This window comes from Schistocerca americana, chromosome 5 (genome assembly GCF_021461395.2).
Source record: "Schistocerca americana isolate TAMUIC-IGC-003095 chromosome 5, iqSchAmer2.1, whole genome shotgun sequence".
NCBI classification, from domain to species: domain Eukaryota; kingdom Metazoa; phylum Arthropoda; class Insecta; order Orthoptera; family Acrididae; genus Schistocerca; species Schistocerca americana.
The window spans coordinates 659,288,692-659,313,882 of record NC_060123.1 but is presented as its reverse complement, the minus strand read 5'-3'; the positions used below and the strand labels follow the sequence as shown (position 1 = coordinate 659,313,882).

Here is a 25,191-nt window from a genome sequence, read left to right as displayed (position 1 = left end):
ACGGGCAACCTTTCCCCTTTCCCACCAAAGGGAGACACCAAAGCTGCGATTGCCACAGCGGCGCCACCGCCAGAAACGGAGGGCGACTGCTTCACACAACGCGCTGCAGCGCGCTCATCAAAGCAGCAATTTTTACCACAGCTCAATATCCATCAACCTAGTGATAGCAAAAATATGTCATCAACACAGTTTCTTGAATGACCAGCAGAGACTGTCAGGAATCCGTCTATATAGAGCGCCATATGTTGTCCTGCTGACAGTACCATATACACTGCTCATTCTTTTGAGAAATGCAGCAACTTTAATCAGTCTTACACCTTCTTCACAAACTTGATACTTCACATACTCAGCAATTAAACTGAACAACTGTAGGAACTGATTCATAGTTGACATGTCATCCCTCATTGTGACATGCAGGGACCTACTAGCGAACTTCAGTGTCCATAACTAACAAAAAGAGAAATATAAAATTAAATGTCCAACCATAAACAACACACTGCACTAATAATTCCAGACCCAATAACACATCTGTTTCCCATAAGTGCCAACATTAAAATAACTCATTAATAAACCACCACAAAATCTTCCAATATTATTCTCACAAAGAACACATGTGGAGTCCGGTGAATCCCTAACATCACTTCAAACAATTTATAAGCATGAACATCCCACACTGGAGAGTGGCAGTGCATATTCCCAACATGCCCTCTGCAAACATGGTTTATTTCAAATACATCCATCTTAACAGCTGGGAGGGGGTAGGGGAGTTCCACATACTTTGCTTGACCCTATTGGTTGACACAAATTCATATTGTAAAGAATACACATGCATAATCTATGGGTATGGAGAGCATTTCTTTGCCAAAGGCACATCATCGAAATGTCTTTGGCACATGCTAAAATAGGAATATATAAAGAAGGCACTGAAGATGGTTGTATACTTGATAGTAGAATAGAATGAATAGATAGTAGAATAGAATGAAAAAATGAAAGTACGGTATTGATCAACTTTACATAATATTTAAACAATGGAAAATCGAGGATGGAGTAATGACAGCATTATGAAAAGGATAGATTGCTATTCACCATGTAGTGGAAATGTTGGGTAGGAGACAGGTACAACAAAGAGACTGCTAAACTGAGACTGAGGCCTCAGCAGACAGTGGTCATTTGTGTGTAAGCGGCAGTCTATCCTTTCTTAATATTAATGCGACATTTTTTGTATTTGTAAGCTGCAGAGCAGCGCATATAGAAGACTAATTCTTTGTGAATATTTAGTTTTTTCAACTCATGATTATTCTAATGATTGATAATAGAAATCAACAAAAGGCTTAACCTGTCCCTGCTACTCTGTCTTGCCGAAACGACCTTAAATACTGACTCAGTTTCTGTTTATGTAATTGGAACCCAGCAGTGAACACAATGACACAGACCAAAACGTCTGAAGTCTACAGTTCAAAAAGAGTCATTTCATTGACATTGCTGTTATTGTAGAACTTAGAATTAATATGAGAAAGGCCAGTCATTCACTGCAATGGACCAAATAAACTGTGGCATTCTCAGTACACCAATAGGACTTGGACATGCAGTGACATTTTCAATGTACACTCACAGCTTTGTAGGAAAAAGAGAGAGCGAATCAGTGTCCTTGCAGGGAAAGGGAATGGAAATGTGAAAAGTGCTAGTGAATTAAGACTACTGTTTTTTTAGTAACGCATAATGTATCAGAGTGGTCCAAATATAGTAATATTCTTGTGACTGCCTTGCAACGGCCTTGCCGCAGTGGATACACCGGTTCCCATGAGATCAACAAAGTTAAGTGCTGTCGGGTGTAGTCGGCATTTGGATGGGTGACCATCCAGGCCACCATTCACTGTTGCCATTTTTCGGGGTGCACTCAGCCTTGTGATGCCAATTGAGGAGCTACTTGACCGAATAGTATTGGCTTCGGTCAAGAATACCATCATAACAGCCAGGAGAGCGGTGTGCTGACCCCACACCCCTCCTATCCGCATCCTCCACTGAGGATGACACGGCGGTTGGATGGTCCCAGTAGGCCACTCGTCGCCTGAAGACGGAGTGCTTAGACCACATACAAGCAGTCATATATATTGTTTCAAGATAAGTGGCATGTTAATTTCAGTTTTAGAAGGGAAAAAATACTGGATCAGTGATCCGTTTACATGCAGTTCAAGGGTTCATGAGTAAAATTCTCACTTTTAGTGCTTGACAATATGTGAATCAAGTACATAATTCTAATTTTCCCTTTGGAAATCCTTAGCCATGACCTTTTTTATGTGGTATTTTCCCAAAATACTGAAGTACAAACTACTTCACAAAAAAGAAGGTAAAACAAAACTCTTGTCTCATTTTTGTAAACGCTTCCAAAACTTTTCAAGAAGAACGAGTGCTGTAGAAGTTATAAACATTTAATACAGGAAGTTATTCTCAGCATGAAACAGTTTGGATTATGAAAATTCTGTCACATGAATAGTTTCCTTTTGACTTGTGAATACAAGAATCTATCAGTCACAAATTATTACTGTTGAAAATATTTTATGATTTAGCTGAAATCTTTTAATTGTGTGAACCGTGATGTGTTTGTGCATAAGTTAAAATACTGTGGAATAACAGACACAACATACTTGTGGTATTAACTGTATCTGCGTGACGGATGGTGTATCAGTTCTGTCTTGATCACAGACAATCCTTCTACCACAGTGAAGAGTATCTTAACAGAAACTCCTAGGTTGTTCTTTTTTTCTTTTTCTTTGTAATATAATTAACATTAGAACTTAAGCAAAGCAATATTTTATAATCTTAAGTCATTTTGTTGTCTTGCACTTAAATAATGTAGATCTTTGACTTATTTCTACATCCCAGAGATTCATCTTTTTGGGTGCCATGAAATACAGTTTATGTAATATATTATGGATCAACACTCAGTTTTGCAATACACAAATCCATTCTCTCCCAGCTACTAGTTTCTTACTGAAACACAGTCTGTGAAACAGTGCACACACAACTGCTTTTGTCAGTATTTCATCCACTTGTTCCTCGGAACTTATATACGTTACATTCATCTGTCTTATATTGTGCAGCTGATGTGTGAAATTGTTCTAAATATCAACATTTTTCAGTCCTACTGTTCCATCAGGAGTATGAATGTCTTGGTGTCTTAAAAGCTGTTGGTTTTACAGATATTCTAAAATCTTCAAGAAGTTAATTAAGCCACAGAAATTGTGTTGCAACTGTTGCTGAAGCAAAATGTTCTGCTTGTGTTGGAAAATAGCAAAGTATTTCTATGAGACTGAAGTACATATCTTTTTGCAGGTGTGAGGGCTTTGCTTTTCTAGTTAGAATCAACTCAACAAAGAATAGACACTGAATTCTCCTTTCAGTAGCTATGACGTACATAAATTTTTCATTTGAATTTAGAACAGCAGAGAGTGTGACATTCATAGAATGGCAAGAACAGATTATATTGAACTTTGGATAAAATCACACTAATGTTATAAACTGTTTTTGACAGTGAATTTGTGTAACAGTATTTTTCCTCCTATTTGTTCATTTACATACACCTTTACTATTCATTCAGCTCAGCATTATTTCCAAAATTATTACATAATTTTTGTATTATTAGTATGTACTAATGTGTCATTTCTTCCTCTTCTTCATTAAGTTGTGTATGCTGATTTCATCTTCCCCTGTTTTTTTTTTACCTAATGGCTAGCTGCAGAATAAACTCCTTATGTTTCATGTGAGAAAAGGTGATGCTCATCAATATTTTGTGCTCGTAATGTTGGGTCTTAAGCATACATTCTAAAAGAGAACACTCATCATGTCGGTAAACAACAAAAATAATACAATTTATTATTTCTAAAAACTAGATTCATGCTAAACTGTACTGAATAAATCTACTAATGATCAAATAACTCATCATGTCTGGAACAGGAACAAGTTGAGCAACCCCTCAGGGAGCTAACAACTCTTCTGTGAGTATGTCCTTGGTGAGCACAGGGTTCCAAGCTACCGGAGCACCTAAGTCCTTTCCTGTGCTGCTATCTCTCATGTCTTACTATCCTTCCTTCTCTCGCTCTCTTTCTCTTTGTGCCAGTCTTTGGTGTCGACCCCACTATTTTCTTAGTTCTGCCTTCCCTTCTTGGAATATTCTAATGTTTGGAGAGATTCTGGGAATCCAGCCAGTCATCATAAACTTCATTCCACGATATTTCAACTGGACACCTGTCAGTCATCTACAGGAGAGCCATAAAAGACTTTCTCAGCTCTGCCTTATACAGTGCAGTGATAGTACTGCCGCGCATGTGTTATAGGCAGTGTGAAAGAAGGATCACACTGCCCGGCAACAGCGCCCTTGCTAGTGGAACTACAAGGATCAGCTGTCTTCAGCACTGCCGCTCGCCACAGTTGTCGGAGTATTCTGGCATCTTTGTCTGGAGCAAATCTCAGAGATCGTGCTATTCCACACATTATCCAGCTGATAGCCGCTGTGGCAGTTCATTAGATTTTCCATTTTGCGTATTTCAATGGAATCCTTTATAACGGAGTCCCAAAAAGGTGTTACTGTGGCCAAAATTAATTTTTTGTCATACTCCATAGTTTGTCCCAACAAAAACGATAAATTATTGACAAAATTGCCAATTACAATTGTCTTGTATGTGTGTGTTCTGCTGCGTAGATTTTTTGTGTATCCAATTTTGTCCATTGAATGTCTGTTGGAGAAACAATGTTCCGCATCCGTAGACTTGCTGGGTTGCAGAAGGCGAGTGCAACGTTTGTGTTCTGTGCAGCGTCCTTCTACTGTGTGTGTTCTTTATCCTATATAGGACATACCACACTGGTAAGGTATTTTGTAAATTCCCACCTTCCACAATAACAAATTATCCTTCACTGATCCCATCTTGTATGAAATCTTGAATGGTGGGTGGAAAATCGCTTCCACCTGAAAATTATGAAGGATTCTTGCTATTTTGGAGGTAATGTTTCCAATGAAGGGAAGGAAAGCTAGGAGCTTTGATGGCACATTCTCCTCTTTATCCACTTCCTGGTTCATGGTTTTAGCTGAGAATTCCCTGTTAATTTGCAGGGTTGAGAATCCATTGTCTCTGAACACTGTCCTTAAATGTGCAAGCTCTTTAGATAAATTATCTGCATCCGACAATGTACGGGCCCTGTGTACGAGGGTTTTGAGCTTACTCGTGGTTTGGGATGGGTGGTGGGAACTTGAGGAGTGCAAGTACAAATCAGTGTAAGTGGGCTTACAGTAAAGAGAATGTCCCAAAGGCTGTCACTCTTCTATCTAACCAAAACATCCAGAAATGGGAGACAACCATCTTTCTCTATTTCCACAATAAATCGAATGTTCTCATGAACGGAGTTAAGATTATGTAAAAACTCCATTAACTTATCCTCTCAGTCGGGCCACACTATGAAAGCATCATCCATGCATCTTAAAAACACGGTTGATTTAGAAACTGCTGATTCAAGTGCTCATTCCTCAAAATCCTCCATAAAAAAGTTAGCCACTAGGGAGACAAGGGGCTGCCCATGGCGACACTGTCAGTCTTCAAAATATTCTTGGCTAAACATAAAATAGATTGAGGAAAGAGCATGTCGAAACAAACCAGTGATGTGCGGCTGAAACTGTTTACCAATTAGGCCAAGGAATCAGCAAGAGGTACATTTGTATAAAGAGATACTACATCAAAACTCAGTAGAAGATCCGAACTACTTAAGTGGAGGTCTGTTGATAAAATTGGCAGAGTTCCATATATGATGTGGAAATTTGCCGACCAATGGTCTCGGCAAGAAAGCAAGATGTTTGGCTAAATCATATATAGGGTGTAAATATTACTCACTATAGGCTGTAAAGGAAGACCTTCTTTGTGCACCTTAGGATTGCCATACAGTCTTGGTGGTATGCTGCCATGAGTTCTTAACCACTTGTGTCTCTGGAGATAACAAGGAAGAATTCAGGAATGTACATGTCTTCTTCCATTGCACACATGCTGTAGGGTTGTGATTGGCATGGGCGCAATATTGAGTTCTTTACCCGAAACAGGCAGTGTTGCATTGTCCAAATTCTCCTCAGTCATGTTAACAATGGAATGTCGTGCAGTTATTCCCTGTAGCGATGACTGTTGTGGCATATGATCAAATTTTGACATCTGCCAAGAACTTGCATCCGTATATACCCAATCAAACTTGGCTGAAGTCACTCCATCGATCTAGTCCCGTGATACAGGAGGAAGAAGTGCTGCACTCTTCATATGTAGATGGAATAGTTCTTCTGAAATGTCATCCAGCCTTTGTCTTGTATAACAAATTCTCTTCTTCACAGTAGCACGACTCACCTTCCCAGTTGTCTTCCATGCAGTGGCCGTCTTAATAAAATGTGTCACTTGGCAAATTTTGTTATAATGTCAGGGTCCCAGCATGTCATTAAAAACCTTAAAGAACTTAAAAAGTTTTGCTCTTTTATCACATTGCTTGTCGAAACTTCTTACATGTAAGGCCTTCTCCTCCTCGTAAAGATGTTTGATGTGAAATTTAAAATTTTCCCGGCGACTCAAATGTTCAAAGAGATTCCGCGGTGGCAGCTGGTTCTCACAAACTTCATTCCACAATATTTCGTTAGAGTCACGGAGACAGAAGGACCACACCGCCCGGTGGCAGCGCCCTCATTGGTGGAACTGCAAGGATCAGCTGTCTTCAGTGTTGTCGCTCGCCATAGTTATTGGAGTATTTGGGTGTCTTCATCTGGAGCAAATCTCTGAGACGGCACGATTCCACGCATTATCCAGCTGGTAGCCACTGTCGTGGTTCATTTTCCGCTTTGGGCTTTCCAACAGATTCTTTTATAATGGAGTCCCAAAAAGGTGTTGCTGGTGTGTGTTGTTTGTCCTATACCACACTGGCAAGGTATTTTGTAAATTACCACCTTCCCCAATACCAAATTATCCTTCACTGATTCCAAAATATCTGAAATCTTAGAAGGTGGGTGGAAAATCACTTTCTCTTGAAAATTATTAAGCACTCTTGCTATTTTGAAGGAAATGTTACCAATGAAGGGAAGAAGAGGTAGGGACTTTCCTGGCATGTTCTCTTTATTCACTTCCCGGTTCATGGTTTTAGCTAAGAATGCTCTCTTAATTTTCCGGGTCGAATATCCATTGTCTCTGAACACTTCCCGTAATGTGCAAGCTCTTTAGGTAATCTATCTGCATCTGACAATGTAAGGGCTCTGTGTACAATGGTTTTGAGCATACTCACGGTTTGAGATGGGTAATGGCAACTTGAGCAGTGTGAGTGGATTTACGGTAAACAGAATGTCCCAAAGAGCCGTCACTCTTCAATCTGACCAAAACATCCAGGAATGGGAGACAACCATCTTCTCTAATTCCATAATAAATTGAATGTTCTCATGAATGGAGTTAAGATGATGTAAAAACTCCATTAACTTATCTTCTTCATGGGGGCACACTATGAAAGCGTCATTCACGTATCTCCAAAAAACAGTTGATTTCGAAACTACTGATTCAAGTGGTCTTTCCTCAGAATCCTGCATAAAATAGTTCTCCTTTTTTTTGAAGTAATTTTTACAATTTTTTCTGTTGTGTGCACCAACTGGGGAACAACACCTTAAAAGTGTTTGCTGCATTCAGTGTTGAAAATCATATGCACACAATACCTGCATAGGCTCATATTTCCACTTCAGAGCCAACATGGCAGCCATTCTGATGTGGTAGGGTCATTATGTGCCCTGTTAGTTGAGCCCCTGACAACACAGGGCTCACACTGCGCATGCCTGAACTGCTAGCTCCCCACACATGTCAAGTAGTTGATGCCCAGTCCTTGATTGGAGTAGGTGGCATCAGGGCAAATCTTTTGCATGTGAAACATATTAAATTACAACAAATCAGGGCCATTATGATCTGGTCATCTCATTAGACATGTATAGAAATTTCAGTCTGGGTAGTTTCAACCATACTGCTTTCCCCTAGCCTGGCTATCCCGTGGAAAGAGGGACAAGCCAGACAATTAGGAGTGAAACAATCTATTTAATACTTACTATGTACTCAAACTTATGGGGATGCTTCTATTGCAGCAGAGCCATTATTTTTTGTGGGACAGACAGTACATAAATTTGGAGAAGTTGAGTCATTGAGAAAACGGTGCAGTGGTTCGGTATTGATTGTAGCCTCCTCTGCTGCACTTTCTACAGCTCTTCAGGTGTGAACATCTGGGTGACAACAGTAACGATTGCCTCACACAAGACTTTGAATACAGGTGACAGAATCATTTTCCGCCAAAACCTTAGGCTCCAGACAGACAAGGAGCTACAGACTAACCTTAAGTGTCGAGGCGTACATTTTGTCCGATACATCCAAAAAGGTATTAAAGATAATAAAATAAATACAGGCGCCTTTATCGTAGCCTTTGTTGGGAATGTCCTCCCAGAAAAAGTTAGTCATGCTGCACAGGTCTGACATGAAAATATATATCCCACTGCCCATTAGGTGCTTCTGATGCCTGCACTTTGGTCATAGGTCATCTCGCTGTTTGGTAGGCTGAAAATGTGGTAACTTCGGACAACTGCACCACGAAGATAGTACTTGTGAACAACCACCTTTGTCTGTCAGTTGTGCAGAACACTATCCCCTATGTTCATAATTTTGCCCAATCTTCAAGAAATACAAGAAATCACAGGGATATAAATCTGTTGGCCACTTATATATTGAGGCACACAAAAAAGATGAATGCACACAACCTGTTGGCATGGTTTCCAGTTATGGGGAGGCCCAGCTATCACTCCAACTACCTCAGTTTTTTCACTCCTCCCATTGCCCTCCTCTCTTGCAGTTCCCACAGCCCCCATCCTCGGGAACTACGTCCTGCACCCAGTTGGAGGAGCATTTACCTCCTCCGGCATCTATAGGTAACAGTGCTCCCTTTGGCACTCCCCTACTTAGTAACCCACAGACTTGTGGCCCGACAGCAGCCAATGGCTGAAGGAATCATGACCTGTGGGTTCCAGGGTGGCCCACTCTTCATCCATCCCCAAATTTTTCATGTATAGATCTTTGTACTGGCCCCTTCACACCTAACCTTGGATACCTGATATGTGATCATTCAGTGGAACTGTGATGGTCATTACTATCACCTGCCGGCACTACACCTCCCTATCTCCTCGTATTCTGCAATTTGCATTGCTCTCCAAGAAACATGCTTCACCAATGACAATTCCCCAATGCTGTATGGCGCGTTCTGTCAGGACTATGAGAGGGTATCTGGAGGGGTCTGTATAATGGTTTGTACATGGAAGCAATAGTGCTGCAAGTGCAAATGACCTCAGCAGTGACCATTTGCAACATTTACATACCTTCAGATGGGTCACTTACCTGTAGTTGTCCACCTTAAACCAAACTTTTGACCCCCTTTTCTCAAATTTGGGGATTTCAATGCACAGCATATTATTGACGCAAGGGGAAACAAATGGAACAAAATAAAATTGAATGAAAATGCATACCAACAGACGCGTGATGCATGGCTGTTCCTCAGTTTGTGTCTGAGATGCCTAACATAATTGTGTCCATAAAGGATGATGCACTGCTGGTAAAGCTCTTTTACATGAACGGTGACTGTGCACCAGTAGCTCTGCAGAAGTTCCAGTATGAAAGAAGGCATTGGTCCAACCTCTGCCAAGGGTCTGGAGAAAATTATGAAATTCGAAAAGACAGGTGCTCTTGAAGTGCAATGTGGCAGAGGGTGAAAACAGTCTGACATCAGCAGAAGATCTGGCAACAGGATTGCAGAAAAGGTCAAGTGGTGGTGTGCATACATGCAGTGCAAGGGGAATTGACCGAACATTGAAAACGCTTGTGAGCACTGTGCATAAAGTTCTACAAAACATCCTGCATTACCATCCATTCAAAATTACCCAGATTCGGGAGTTGCTTCATGCTGTCGGTGCCAGTGAGACAAACGTTTGCTCTAGAACTTCATTGTGCAAAGGTGACTGTGTGGTGTGGGTAGACGGCATTGCGTATTGTAAGGCTGTATTTTTTTTCAAGGAGATGAGGAATGCGAGGCCTATTACATGTACCATCACTGGTAAACACTATAAGTGTCTTTTTCCCACCAACATCATTCCAACTACTCAGCAATGTGGATGTATGGGTAGGATGATTTTTATGCAAGGTGGCAGTCCTTCGCAGATGCACAGCCAGTGAACCAGCTGCTGCAGAGGCATTTCGGAAATGCCAGAACTATCAGCACATTCTGGATATGACCCCGAAGACACTCCGTTCTGTTGTGTAACGTGGTACCTCTCCATTTCAACTTGTTGCATAATATGGCGGGCTGCATATTGAACGTGCCTTGCACTAGTCTCACAACAGAAACTGATGTCATTTTGCTATTTATGCAATTTTTGGCCTCAGGACAATTAAAAACCGATTCTTTTTGTGTTCGATGTGATACGACCTTGCTATGTTGGATGGGCTCATCTAACAAACAGTGCCCAAGTTAAAAATTGGGAACGATCTGTTTCAGGGTCCTAAAGTTTCAGAAAAATGAATGTAGTTACATAGAACCTATGTCATGATAACTTGAGTTAAGTAGAAACTTAGGTCTTGGTCAGGCACTGAAGCATCATGTATGAACATGTTGTCTGAAAAGCTTTGTTAATTATCACTTGTTGCGAGTTGAAAACTTCTTAGAATATAGAAGAATTGCAGAAATTGTGTTTTGTGGTGGGTTTAAACAACTCTCTTATAGCCCATACCCCTCAGCATTTGGGAAAGAAGTCAGCGATCAAATTTGTGGGACTGCATAGCAGGACCACAACATCAAGAGAAAACAAGATGATGACTGGGAAATTCGGAAAATACGGTAACTGTTATTACAGGGAACAAGTAAAGACTTGGCATCTTGCAGTATATCGATCGCTTGGAATCAATCCACAACAAGAAAAACACCTCAGGTTCTAAAGCAGTGGATACCACAGGATATGCTTTTACATTCCATGCAGGTCGGCAACACCATTTGTTACCCAGAACATGTAGTGTTTTTACAGCGAAGCTGATAACCATTAATAGAGCCCTCCACTTTAATAAAGTGGCCTCACTTGACCATGTTTTAGTAAGTAGTGAGTCAATAAAGAGTCTTCAGGCCATTGTCCAATGTTACTATTGTCACCCTGTGGTCTCTGCCATTCATGACATTCATGCTGAACTTAGTCATAGTGACTGCTTGGTTGGCTTTCTGAGGGCCTGAAGCCATGTGGTATCCAAAGAAATGGACTGGCCAATCATTTGTTTAGAGGAGTGATTACTTGCACCCAATTTGTTATGTGAATCTCTGTTGCAGACCTGTGGGTGCAAATAAGACCTCTGCTGACTCTGCTGCCCCTCCAATAAACTCTGCAAATCAAGGAGACTACTGCTGCATGGTCTTCCTCCCAGAAGGAATAGGTCATTGTATGTCATCTCTGGAACACCCCTGCCTTCTGGCCCTCCATGCTGAAATGGCATTCCGAATTATTTGCTTCAAATATTGGCAGACTGTTCACGGATGTTGAACTTGTTCTCTGTTTTCTCCATCCAAGTGGTTTTTATTTTCAGATGTAAGGTTTTAAGCTACCTCCAGGGGAGCAGTGCAATAGTTGGGATTGGGGCATCTCCCGCTGCGATCTGATTCTGGGGAACCCTCATGCCTACCTCCTTGTCAAGCTCGCTGTTTAGATCTAGCCTGTCTCCTTTTCTTCTGCACCCTATTTTCTATTTTAGAGGTAGCACTCTCTTGAATAGGGGGTGCTCTTTAACTCCTTGCCTACACTAGAGCAGGGATGGGATGGTTGCAAGTGGGATGACTACCATCGCATACAGATGCCCGGTGATACCCACCTTCTCCCTTACCTTTCTCTCCTGTTTTTGTTATGATGTTCCAACTGGTATCCATTACATTTTTAGTCTTCTCCCTATTACTGTTCTGAATCTGCTGACTAGAAGACATTTTTTGTTCCATAACTATTCTGTCCTCCATCCGTCCAGAAGGGTTTGAATGTGAGGTGGGTCTTTTAAGGCCATTGAATGAGCCTGGGAGACACCTCATCTGTACTGACCTGTACACCAGCCCAATTCATATACTTCTCTGTAAATTCTTTCTCAGTTCTGGTATCATCAATATTGCCTTCAGTGTCTCTTACCGCTCCTTCAGACTTTTATCATCAGAACATGTACTTCATCGACATCACTAATTCCAAAGGCAATATCACTCGATTGAGGGACTTGATGACCTTTCTGTTTAGTCCCTTAACCTCCAATCAACCAATAACCTGAATGAGACTGGTAAATATACAAATTTAAAATGTGGCTGTAACTTCTTACCTTTCTCAATTTCTACATATTTCTTCATGAGAAAGAGGGGGTCTGAAATGGACAAAAATTGAGATGCTCTCTTATTTCCCTAATTAGATCCATGAACCATGTACCTAGCTGAGATGGGGTGGCTCGTTTTCCTCAGTGATACAGAGCGCTATAATGTAGATGCAATGCCTACAGAGGGCTGTCTGTAGAAAGGAGATTAACCTATGGTTTCTGAAGCAGGGCAGCAGCCCTTTTAGTCATTGCAGGGGCAACAGTCAAGATGATTGTCTGATCTGGCATTGTAACATTAGCCAACATGGCCTTACTATGCTGGCACTGCGAACGACTGAAAGCGAGCCAAACTACAACTGTTATTTTTCCCTAGGCATGCTGTGCTACAGAATGAATCAATGATGATGACATCCTCAAGTGTTAAACATTCTGGAAGTAAAATAGACCCTCAGTCAGGGACTGCTTGGAGCATGTTGTCAGCAGAAAAAAATAGCATTCTATGAGTTGGAGCCTGGTCTGTCAGATACAGAAAAAAAAGTGCAATCTTTTTCTCTAGCAAACAGCAATAAACAACCCACTGCGTGGCAATAAGTGCCAATTCCATTGTTTAAAAACTGCAACATGACAACAGATGGACTTTTCCGTTGTGGTATAGGTCAGCCTGTTCTGTGTAAATAAGAAACAAACTCAGTTTCCTGATGTTAATCAGCATCTAAGTGTCAGCGAAGCAAGTTCAAAGAAATTTGTAAAAGAAATGACAGAGAAATGAAAGAAACGTGTTGACATTAAAACAAAATGAAGAAATAACAACTGTACAATTAATGAATCTAGCAGGAGGTTTAAGGGTTTTGAAGGTTTCGATGAAGAAAGTTTGAATGAGTGGCTGAAGATCGCACATGTGAACCTGGCTTCCAGTTCACGAGTGACACCAAAATTGTGACTGCTGCTCCACTTGAAAACAAAGAAGAGGATAGCGCATGTGAAGTGGGGATGAAGACAGTGACCTTGTCGGTTATTGTACTGCATTGCAACACTTTGATATTCTCATAGATTTTAGTGCATTGACATTATTGCTGCTAGAAATATTCAAAATGCTGTGTGAACAAATGGCAACTCCTCTCAGGAGACCAACACCAGACAGTTTTAAGGAATAAGAAAGTCTCTATTACCTATGCACAGAACTTGGATAAAACTTTCAAACAAAGAATACGTGTTTGAAAAAGTCTTGATTATTTGTGTTTTTCTATTATTTGTGTCTCTTCTCTACCACATTACCCCAAATAAATGAGAGTATACTGTATTTTAATTGAGTAGATGGACTAGAAAATTTTAAAAAGAAATTGAATAGTTTGAAGTTAGGTTTATTGGGAATTCATGAATTGTGACAGCAGGACTTCTGGTCAGATGTGTGTTAAGTCTGGGTTCGAGTCTCGGTCCACCATAAATTTTCATTGTCATTATTCCATTATACAGCTGATGGTTGTCCATGTTCGCAAATGCGAATATGTTTCATGTCTTTCATAATGGCTGTAATCGATGCAGTGCTTATTCATTCAGACATGTGTGTCCCCTGAAGTTAGTCAGAACCAAAGTTTGAAAAATGTACAAAGGCGTTCTACTGTATTGTTTCTTTTTGATGCTAGCTTTAATTTACCATACCAGTGGACAGTAGTGTCAGTAGACTTTTGTATGGGTCCACAGCTGCTGTTAATTGCTTAAAGGGAAACCTTTTCCTATATAGCCTGTATTTTTATTTTAAAATAAACACTTTATTTAATTTTTTATTTGTTGACATTAGGTCTGTCTGATTGCGTCATAAGGCATTTATTTAGGAACACCCCGGATTCAGAAAGTGCTTCTCATAATTTCTGATGTAATGTTTCACAATCTGCTTTACTGATGAATAAAGTTAGTTGTTATGCTACACTCTCTGGCCAAAATCTAATGGTTGTAATCCTTTTTTTATCCTTTCTTATCCTTAAAGTGGTTCTTTACTTCAGTAGCCATTTTCACTTGGTGTTCCTCTCACGTCCTGTGAATAGAAGTCGTGTTGTGTGAAAAACAGTCAATATTCAGAGCAAGCATTTTGATAGTGGCTATCACAGGGTGGGTAGTCAGTCACCTTTCTCAACCTTAGGTAGCTTTTTGTAACAGTGTCATCCTTTTCAACCTTTTTTTTTTGGGGGGGGGGGGGGGGGGGGAATAAGTTATCTACTTTCTTCCCAAGTTTTTGTATTTGTGTTCATTCATTTAGCTTTTTGGAATGCTTCAGCGGTGAAATTAGTGAAAATCTATCTTTGAGCACCAGCAATACAGGTGTTAAGTACCAAAGATAGTTCCAGCATTGCTGAATTGATTTGGACAATGAAATCAGATATTTCCAGTTACTCTATGGATTTGTCCAATGGTATTTGTAACTTTTTTAAGAGGATACTGTTCTTGAATATTTTTCACTTTCGTCAAGAAAATGAGATACTTAATAACTGATGGACTGGCACCATATTTCCAGGAACATAAGTTAAAAGAACTTAGATATTGAGTTTCAAAGACACTGCCAGTATTAAAGATAAAAAAGGATTACAAACAACCATTAGATTTTGGTCAGAGAGTGTCGCATAACAACTAAGAACTTTCTTTATCAGCAAAGCAGACGGTGAAACATTACATCATCAATTATGAGAAGCACTTTCTGAATCCAGGATGTTCCTAAATAAATGCCTTATGATGTAATCAGATGGACCTAACATCAATAAAAAAAAATGTTAAAACTTTTAAAGAGTGATGTCCATAACACCCAAGGCAGACAACTTACAATCATCAGAACTTGCAACATTCATACAATACATAATGCCTGTGCAAAGGCTTTGAGTGTTTAGGTGGAGAAGCATCCAAATTTCTGGTCAGTGTTTTACCATTACTTTGACAGTTAACCTGTTCGGTGGGGGGAGGGGGGGGGGATTTGAAGGAATTCAGTTTAAGTTTAACGTTCCCCATCACAAGTTTTTGAAGTATAAAGCTGCAAGATGGCTTGACTTAGCCAACAGGATTTTGGAACAGCGGGATGGAATTCAGTGTTATTTTCTTAAGTATATATATTTGTAAAAAAGAATACTGATAGTGTTCAGTCCAAATCCTGTGATACCATCGTGAATGCTTTTTTAAAAAAATTCTTCAGTGAAAGCAGAATTTCACTTGGTAATTTAATGTGTAGAACTATTCATTAAGTTCACAGAGTGTTTTCAAGGCCAAACACCTCTTATTAACAAGTTGCATAAAGAAATAGAAATTGTACTTCAAACCTTTTTGGCCTTTGTTTTCAAGGTATCTGCTTTGAGAAAAATTGAGGGTATTTCTGTAGTTCTTCATAATGAACTCTTTACAGTGGATAATATACTTCCTCTTGAACAGCTAGTTGTTAGCAGGCAAGTAACCAAAGAGCTTAGTAAACTGGAAGAACATGACAAGTTGTGGTTTCTAAAGAATTCCCCAAAAAATTACACTGCAGCTTGCTAACATGTGATGGGAAAAGACATGCTTAACAAGTGCACCACTGCAAAGTTTTGTATTCTTAGACCCCAAAGAAAGAATAAAGAGCAGAAGCTGCAGTGACATGTTAAATGTTGCAAAAATAATGCCATTCATTGTGCTGCAAGATTACTTATTAGACAAGTGGGAGGTTTTACAGCTTGAAGAGGATGACCTAGCTTTAGATAACAAAGGTATTGACAATTTCTGGCAGGAAGATATCTCAAAAAAGACTCATAACCCATAGAGTTAAAGTAAACAAATATTTCAATACTTGTTAATGGCTCTCTTACATGGAAATGAAGACATAGAGGGAAGCTATACTGTTTCGAAGTACACACTAGGAGAAGACAAGGAAGCGATAGCCAAAAGATTTTTAAACGTGTTTTGACTGTGAGAGATGCTTTGGGACAATACCCCTATTTTCTTTCCGTGCCTATTGACCCACAATTTTTTAAGCTTGGACAGCAAGCAGTATTTATAGGGAAAAATGGGAGAGGAAAAGAAAATGTGAATTAGAAGAAAAGCAAAAACAGGAATAAAACCAAAAGTATTTTGAAGAGGAGATTAAAAACATGTCTGGTATCCTGACCTGACGAGCTTGGAAGCCCACCAGAACACATGGACCCAGACGACAGCCACTAGGCAGTGCTCATAAAATTTGTGAGCACACTTCAGCACTATGTACAGGCTATGATGCCCATGCCCCCCCCCCCCCCCCCCCCTCCTCCCCCTCTAATGGTCTTCAGACGACAAGAGACAGTGTGGTTTCTGGGGTGCAAGACTCACAAGTCTCTCGCAGTTGACTCACGTGTTGTGTGCAGCCGATCTTCTTCTCAGGTCAGATGGCTGCGTCGCTCTTCACAACTCTTCTTCTCCTAAAACTATAGCTGGTTAAAGGAATTTCAAAATAGACTTCTTTTCTACTCTTGAAATGATTCTGTACTCTCAGGATACTTTTGTTCAACTCTGTTATATTGTCATCATCACAATAAAACAACAACAACAAGTTTCACACAAGCGTTCAACTCTCACAAGTCAACCCCGTCTTGGACCATTAGATACTAAGAGATACAATTACAATATGTGTGGTTTAATAACCACTACAAAACGAGTTCTTGCTTCTCGCAAGTCCAAGACCAGAAAATCCAATGTAAATGTCTTTAGTTCCATACATAATTCATTTATTCACAACAATACAGTCTTTAAACCATCAAAGAATAGAGCGTGCTTGCTCCTTGTACTGGACATACAGCTTCTATGGCACGCGCTGCAAACACTTGTCCGCGCCGATCGACCGTCACTATTGCAGCATTTTCCCAATACACGTCCATCCTGCACACACAAAAACTGGCGGCGAGGTAGACACATCTCCACTCTCTCACCCTCTTACTTAAAATATCGGGTGTTTGAGACGGTGGAAAGCAAAGTGTCTCTAGAACTTACTGCACTCTCATATTGTTCATTGTACTCATTTTGTTTGATGCCTAATATTACTGCATCTAGGCTCTCAATTTGGTTCTCTTACCAGACTTCTCATTCTGCTGTGTTGTCTTCGTTGTCCATCCATTGGTGCTGTTGTCTTTCTGTGGTTATCAGCAACTCATAGTTGACGCCATCGTTTGGGTGGCCAGTGTCTCCTGGTCATGTCCGGTTACTATAACACAAATAACATGAAAAAATCAATTGACTATAAGACAGCAGCTCTGAGAAAAGACAAAAGAACACCAACTGTCTAAGGGGGCATGAGAAAAACTTCTCTCTCAAGCATCAGATAAAACGAAGGAAATACTTGAAAAAAGTTATATGAAGGCAGCAAAAGTGCCCCAGGATGTGACTGGTGGAGCAAAAATCATGAAAGTAGAAGAAATAGTGAAAGGAAGGGAGATGGAAACCATTCAGAAAAATCTTGGGAAAAGAAAATCTGGTATGAATACTTCTTTTTTTTTCCAAGATTCCTAAGAAATGGCAATGCAAAAAATATTTTGTTGATCTTGTTCCAGTCTTGAAGCACAGAATATCATTACTTGAAAAATGTAATGTAGATTATTTTTGTGAATTACAGTCACCAATAATGAATTACCGATACTGGAAGTGCCAATGTACCTGCATATAGTAATAAATTTGTATGAAGGGAAAAATGGCCATACCCCATCCAGGACTATAATACAGAAATTAATTATAGCCCCAACCGGCCTTTTTGACAGGGATTATTAAAAAAAAAAAATTGTACCATCTCTGTTTATTGAAATATTTGGCAGATTTTTAAAATGTTTTTCCACCTTGTAATCATAGTTTTCTAATATTTTTTCACCTTTTCCACCTTTTTCAAGTGGTACCATTGCTCTTGACACTACTATCATGATGTGAACTGATTCCCTGTCATTCACCTTTGATTTATCAAAAGCAGCTGCAAGATTGAGAGTCAATACTGCTTGATGTCATCTTCTATTTTTTTTACATGTAGCAATGAGATTTTTGGAACAGTGTTATCAGTCAGTGTTCATGGAGCTTCCCCAAAATAAAATCACTCTGATTCAAGACTATTTGAAATTAATGTCACCAATTCAGATAGCTGTTTGGAGGGGAAAAGGTTATTAGATAGATACAGAGAACAGAAAGTTAAATGACCAAAATACAAGTAAAAATATTTAGTAGATTTTTCTTTTAATTTATTTTTAAAAGTATTTATATATAAAATTTATTATACAAATTCATAAAAAATTACTTATCTCATAGTTGGATTTCATATCTGCTTCGCTCTTGCCTCGTTCCAACTGCCTCTACTCACTCAGATGCTCTCCCTGTTTTCTGAAATAGCTGGTAATCGACTCCAAGCATGAACCTTAGCTATCTTTAAACTAATGCTTGATCGAAAACTGTTTATCTTTTTCAATAGTAATGATATTTAAAGCAGTACTAGGTGTTTTGACAAAAATATCAAGTTTATTTAACAAAATCTATTTTCTTTTGTTTATGAATGTTCACCGATATTTCAGCTTTTTTATAGTTACATTAATTTTTTATACCAAACTAGAGGGTAGCTCAACAAAAAAGTTAAAAATTAAAAAAAAGTACTAAGTACAGTTATACTCTGTGGCAAAGAATGTAAGAAAGTGGAATTTAAGCTCATATTTCCATGATCAGATACCAAAGGTATCTGTAAGTAAATCCCAGGTGCTAATGTTTGAAATAGAAACTCACATTACTCCTGCATAGACAAGGTATACGTGATAATGGCAGCTGTAAATTCCTTGGTGTCTATTTGGACTCAAACCTCTGATGGGAAAAAACACACTAATATTGTGCGTAGTAATGGCGGCTATGGCCTGTATATTCTTAGCTGGCCCTCCAAAATAGTGCCCACCCCCACCTTGCAAACTGTATTTTCTGTGGCAATCTATATCTTAGCTACTGCATAGAAATATGGGTTTGTGTTCTAGATGTACACTTTAACAATGCACTGTTGTTACGTAAAAGAGCATTGGGGGTTATACATGGACTAAGTTCTAAAGAATGTTTAGTAAAGCTTCCATGCAGCACAAATACTTCACAATCTGTTACTTGTAACTCAGTAAGTTAATTACTTTTTCTGTGTGCCAGCACCATGAAGTAACTAAACATAGTGATATATCACTGATCCACAACATCAGGTCCAAATGTAAATACTGCAGAGAAAGGACAAAAATTAAAGATGAGAGACGAGGTGCTGGATTTTATTCTTTCTGGACAGTATGGCAGAACAATCTACCAGAGTACCTGCTCAAATCAAGTGCCCCCTCCTCCCCCCTCCCCCCCAAAAAAAGAATGCTGGTATTCACTCGAATGAATTTTAAAGTGGCGTTTATTAAGAGCTCACTGAGGTAGTGTAGTTAGACATACCAGTAACATCTTTCAAATGTATTTATAAATAAATATGATTAGGGTTTGTTTTATAACCTTTGTAATACTAATACATGAAAAATTGTATTGAAGTTTGATACATAATATTGATTATTGTAATACTAAGACCCAAATATATGGCATTTGCAAAAGTTAACATATTGGTGAATCCATGCAAAACTGTAACAACACTCATGTTCAGAACAATTTGAATGACTATAGATAGGATGTTCATAGCCACAGGACGAGTGCATTAGTATGTTCTGCAGAAACACTAGCATTACAGTAACCTCGTTTTGGCATGTGTCCTGTTGCCTAGTAGGTACAGGGTCCACCATGGGCACTGATAACGTGTTCCATGTGTGATGGCATCAATGCTATAAGGCGCAGATAACGTCCTGTGCTAGAGCCACCCATCCTGCATTTGCCTGGTTTCAAAGTTTGTCTGTGATGGTTGGCATTGTGTCATATTGCTGCACTAGTCATTTACACTGTTTCACTCTTGCGCCAGAGCCAAGGAGGACACAGATCTGTCCTGGAAAGCCATTCGGATAAGGTGTTGATCTTTTTGGAGGGTGGTCTGGGTTGTGCAGCCTGACCCATCACGTCATGTTTTACGGCCTTCGGTGAACCACTGCGCACACACCTGTTGCTCTTCCAAAACACTTCGTCCCACATGAGGAGCTATTTCGCGGATGGCTGCATCACTTTCTCTCATGCCAATGATGTGACCTCTTTCAAACACACTGATTTGATGGTACAGTTTGTGCATACATCTGCAAGGCATCCTGCTCCCTTGCTCAAGTCATACTGACCCATTACCTTCAGTTTATAGTGACAACAAGAGCTGCAGGCACGTTTTACCGATAGGTGGTATAGCGCCACGGTATCGATGTTGACCTTGAACCAGCAGGCCAACATGGTTCAAATGCTGACCATTTCAGCAGAACATACTAATGTACATGTCCTTCGAATGAGAACATCCTGTCTCTTGTTGTTCTGTTTTTTCTGAACACGAGTATAAGTAAACACACAGACTAACTTATTTCTTACTGCTGGTGTAATTCTCTCCTGCACCCTACTATATACTTCTTTCATTATTTTTTAAACAGTATTGGTATTGATAAAATTATCTCTGTTCCAGTGGAAAAATTGACCCTAGATGTCATAGCAAATGTTTTCACCAAGCATTGTCTTCGTGCTACAGAAAATGAAGTGTTTCTTGAACTGCCAGATTTGGAAACATTGGTATCTGATATCTATCTTGCAACAAGAACAGAAAACACTAACAACACAGATGCCAGCCTGTCTTCCCAGTTGGCCATTCATGTGTTGCAAGCAATATATCAGAGGTGAAATCTAAAGTTACATTTTACTGAAAAAAATCTCTTAATTTTTTATTTTTTATTTTTTTCCCCCTTCTGACAAATTCAGTAGTGAAATACTTGTATATTTCATATAGCCCTGGGGAAAAAGTATTATAAATTCAAAGCCATCTGTTTTTCATTTTGTAAAAATGCAGTAGCAAGTCATAAGTGGTGTGCTAAAAACTAATTTATTTTTACTTTTTGTGCATTTTACAGTGACGGCTGCTGCAGTGTGCAGGTGTTGCTTTTGAAAGTCATCTTTGTTATTTTATGTTCGTCACAAATCCAAGACAAGTACCAGTATCTTTTTCATCAACTCTCAGATCACAACAACTGTGTTTCAAGAAAAAAAATTGACTTGCTCTTGAAAGCAACTGTTAAACTAACAGATTTCCTGTCTGAGCCGTCATATTCCGCACCAAAGCTGATAGAGAACTCTGTTGAAAGTTGCTTTAAACATGTAAGTAATATTTTTTTCCTTCTGAATACTATCTTCAAACATGATTTTGTCTATTTGATTTGAGCTTATGGATTATATATGTAGAGAACAATGAAATACATACAGGATGTCTATCTTAAGAGTTGTCAGGCATATTTTCTCTGCTGTTTCAGCAGATATTTACACTTTTGTTTCTTCAGTGTGTAGCTGGAGTCGGCCCAAATAAATACTGCATCATGTCTTTCATGCAACACACAATGTCAAAGGAAAATGTCGGTTTGTCTGCCTTTTTGAACAAAATTATTTTTAAAGTGGAATTTTACGTGCACATTCAATAGAGTGGTCCCAAATTATCTAGTGTGATATTCATTTTATCGATATGTATTAGTGGAGACAGTGGAACACAATGAACAAACGGTACTCCAACAGTGAAGGAGCATCACTGCTGCATAGCAGTAACAGTTAGCCCACACCAGAGCGTAGCTCAGTCACTGCTGAATTCTGATTATTCTTCATGTTTTTACTGTCTCTGTCCACATTGATGAAACAAATATTGCACTAGCCCAGGGCCAGTTGTGGCGTGCCAGACTTCACGTGTGCTAAGTGTCCAGGCTGTGTGTGGAGTATGGCCCAGCCAGTCTCAGCTTTGCTTGGTCCTTCTCAGAAGTATCTGCCACAATGTGACATTTCATTTAGTATTACAGTGTGGCATTTATTGGTCGGCACAGCTCTCTGAGTTCAGTATAATTGTTCTGTCGGCACAGTTTGCCCTTTGCTGTTTGTTGGGGGCTGAAGGACATCCCAGTTCCAGCGGCCGTTTCCACGGAAAGAGGCAGTCTAGCAGTTTATCGTCACAGCCCTTTAAAATGAGTACGAATGACAGAAGAGAGTGATGAGAATTCTGAATTCGCATAGGCAATGGGTACTGCGAATTTGCTTTGAAAGAACAATACAATACCGTGCAGAAGAATTAAAGATGTAGTTGACAAGCAAAAAATTACAACAATCAACAGATTGATTTTTTTGAATGTCAAGAATCACTTTGTGGTAAATTTGTAGGTATAGAGCACATGAAGAAATTGGTGGTATGAATAGTAAAAAAAGTTGCGGCTACACACATTATTGCATTGTCAGTTGCAACAATTTTCAGTGGAACTGAATGAAGAGTATGGAGACTTCATATATTATTACAGAGTATGTTGATTTATTAAAGGTGCATACCTGGAACAACAATTTGATTTAAAACTCACTATCGTTGAATTTATGAAGAAAAAAGGTGTTTAGGGATGAAAGTTAGAACGTACAGAGTGGATTGCAGGCTTCGTATTTTAAATGGACTTGTCTGCACACATTCGACAGTGAGACATTGCAAGGTGACTTCCTTCTGATCTGATGGGGATGCATTTAAAAAGAAAATCATGTTGTACAAGGACAAAGACAGTCCAGTTCCATAAGCTCTCTGGCCTTAAAGAAAACACAATATTTGAAGAATTCATCATAGCCCTGAAAGAATTGCAAGGATAATTTTTTGAAGTTTTTGAGGACACTGTCAATCTTATATCTGTTTTTGAGACTGTTTGCTGTTTCAGTTGAAAGTTCCCCTGTGCATGTGCTTACGTAACTGGTTGAGTGCAAGGTAATTCCAGTTTTAATGTCAAATCTTGTAACACTAAACCTGTCCATGATGTCTACATTGCTTTCCTCAGCTAGAATTTCCTTGCCCCCTGTAATGAGATTGTGAAAGTTCCACAGTATTTTGTTTAACATATTTCTGTGAAAGACCTTTTCTTTGCCATGAAATTAAATAAGTCTCGATTAGATGGCAGCTTGAGTGCAAAACTCTGTGAAATTGTCTGCATCTGTCTGAATGCTGACTGTTTGTACCAGATAAAAATTATATTATGTCTTTAGTGTGCCAAGGATAATTGAATAATACTGAAAATTTGTTTTTTGTGATCTATGTTGTTCAGAAATGTGAAATATAAACCCCCTTTTAATTGCGACATGTTCGCAGTTTTCCACTCTTCCTCCTTCTGGCATTCAGACAGTGTGGCATGGCGGTGAGGAAAATGTGCAGTGAGGCTGAACAGTTTAGCACTTATGTCCGGGCATGCCTCATGAGCTGAAATCTTGGCCACCCCTGCTCTAGACTAATTTGGGACTAGTAGTGAAAGTGTGTCTCCATTTGCTTTGTAGAGCTGTCTTTAGTACACCACTGGTTTCAGCTTTTTTTAAAGTTATTCTCTGGTTACTGCCATACATACAATAGATGTATACATGTGTATGATTGAAGATGGAAAAAACAAGGTTACATATATTTCTCTAGTGCACTGGATAAAGTTTGACAGAGCAGCAAAAGTGGCCTTTTTTGTAATTAAATGAACAGTTGTGGAGCACATTGAGAAACTAATAATTTGGGACCGCTCTATTGAATGCGCACATAAAATTCAGCTTTAAAAATCATTTTGTTTGTAATGGGAAACAAACCAAAGCTTTCCATCGACACTGGGTTTCACATGAAACATGTGCTGAGAAGTATTTGTGTGGACTGACTCCAGCTACACATGATGGAAATGAAGTTGCAAGTATCTGTTGAAACACCATCAGTAATGCACCTGACTCATGCCATATGGTGAGCATATTTGGGAACTTATCCAGTCTTGGCTGATGGCTAGGTACAGTTTGGGATTGGGTGAAACAAAGTTCCAGAGCTGGGGGGACAGTGCTGGCTTGCCCTTTACTGTAAATTCTAATGATGCTCCAATGATGAACCTCTCTGCTTAATTGTGAAACATTTTGTGCCACATTAAAACAGGTGTCTATCATTCAAACCACCATACCACATTCACATGTCCACAGGCGACATGAAAATTGCACAAATCTGAAGAAATTAGACTGTTGTGCCTTGGTGGCAAACAGCACAACTACATGTCCCTGCCCCAGGTTTGAGCTGTAGAGAACCACATCTATAGAAAGTTTATGCCATTTGAACACATGCCAGTGCATGCATTTCAGCAATGTAGCAGGATTGTTCTTCATGATCAGTCTCACAATATGCTGTCTGCCCTTGCAGACACTGTTCCGCGAAAAATGACAGATACAGCAGCCAGACTGAGCAGCACTTGAAAGAAAAGTTGCCAAAACAGATGCTCAGAAAGACAAAATGGTGGCTGTAGTACCATCTCGCTGTTTTGAACAATGGGACAAGAATGGGTGATGGGGAGATCTGAAAGCTGATGGTTTGTCAAGGATAACAAGAAGAGTTCTTGGCAAGAATTCTGAACTCCAGAACTTGTTCTGCTAAACCACCGATTTCATCACAGACCATCAGAAGAATTTCAGTCAAATAAAAAGTACTCTATTAATGCTTTTAATACAGAGCGAGATTTTCAGAACAGAAATTTTCCAGATAGGTATGGAGCATTTCACTTATGTTACCTCCCTTTTCAGCTGTGACGTTGGTTTCCATCACCACCAATTGATCACTATGAAAGCAGTTAGGAATTCATTTCTGTCAATGATGTAGCAGATTTGGCATTGTCTTGGCACTTGACAAGTCGTTAGTACATGACAGATT

General features: G+C 39.4%; 1 protein-coding gene across 2 annotated transcripts in view; it reads left to right on the top strand.

Moving 5' to 3' along the window:
* Positions 1–25,191, top strand: part of LOC124615796 (dystrophin-related protein 2-like) — a 103,719-nt gene that overhangs the window by 5,748 nt on the left and 72,780 nt on the right. For both annotated transcript variants that reach the window (XM_047143925.1, XM_047143924.1), the window contains exons 3-4: positions 20,953–21,160; positions 21,392–21,635. In XM_047143925.1, the coding sequence (XP_046999881.1) occupies positions 20,953–21,160; positions 21,392–21,635 (452 nt within the window). The remainder of the gene's footprint in view (positions 1–20,952; positions 21,161–21,391; positions 21,636–25,191) is intronic.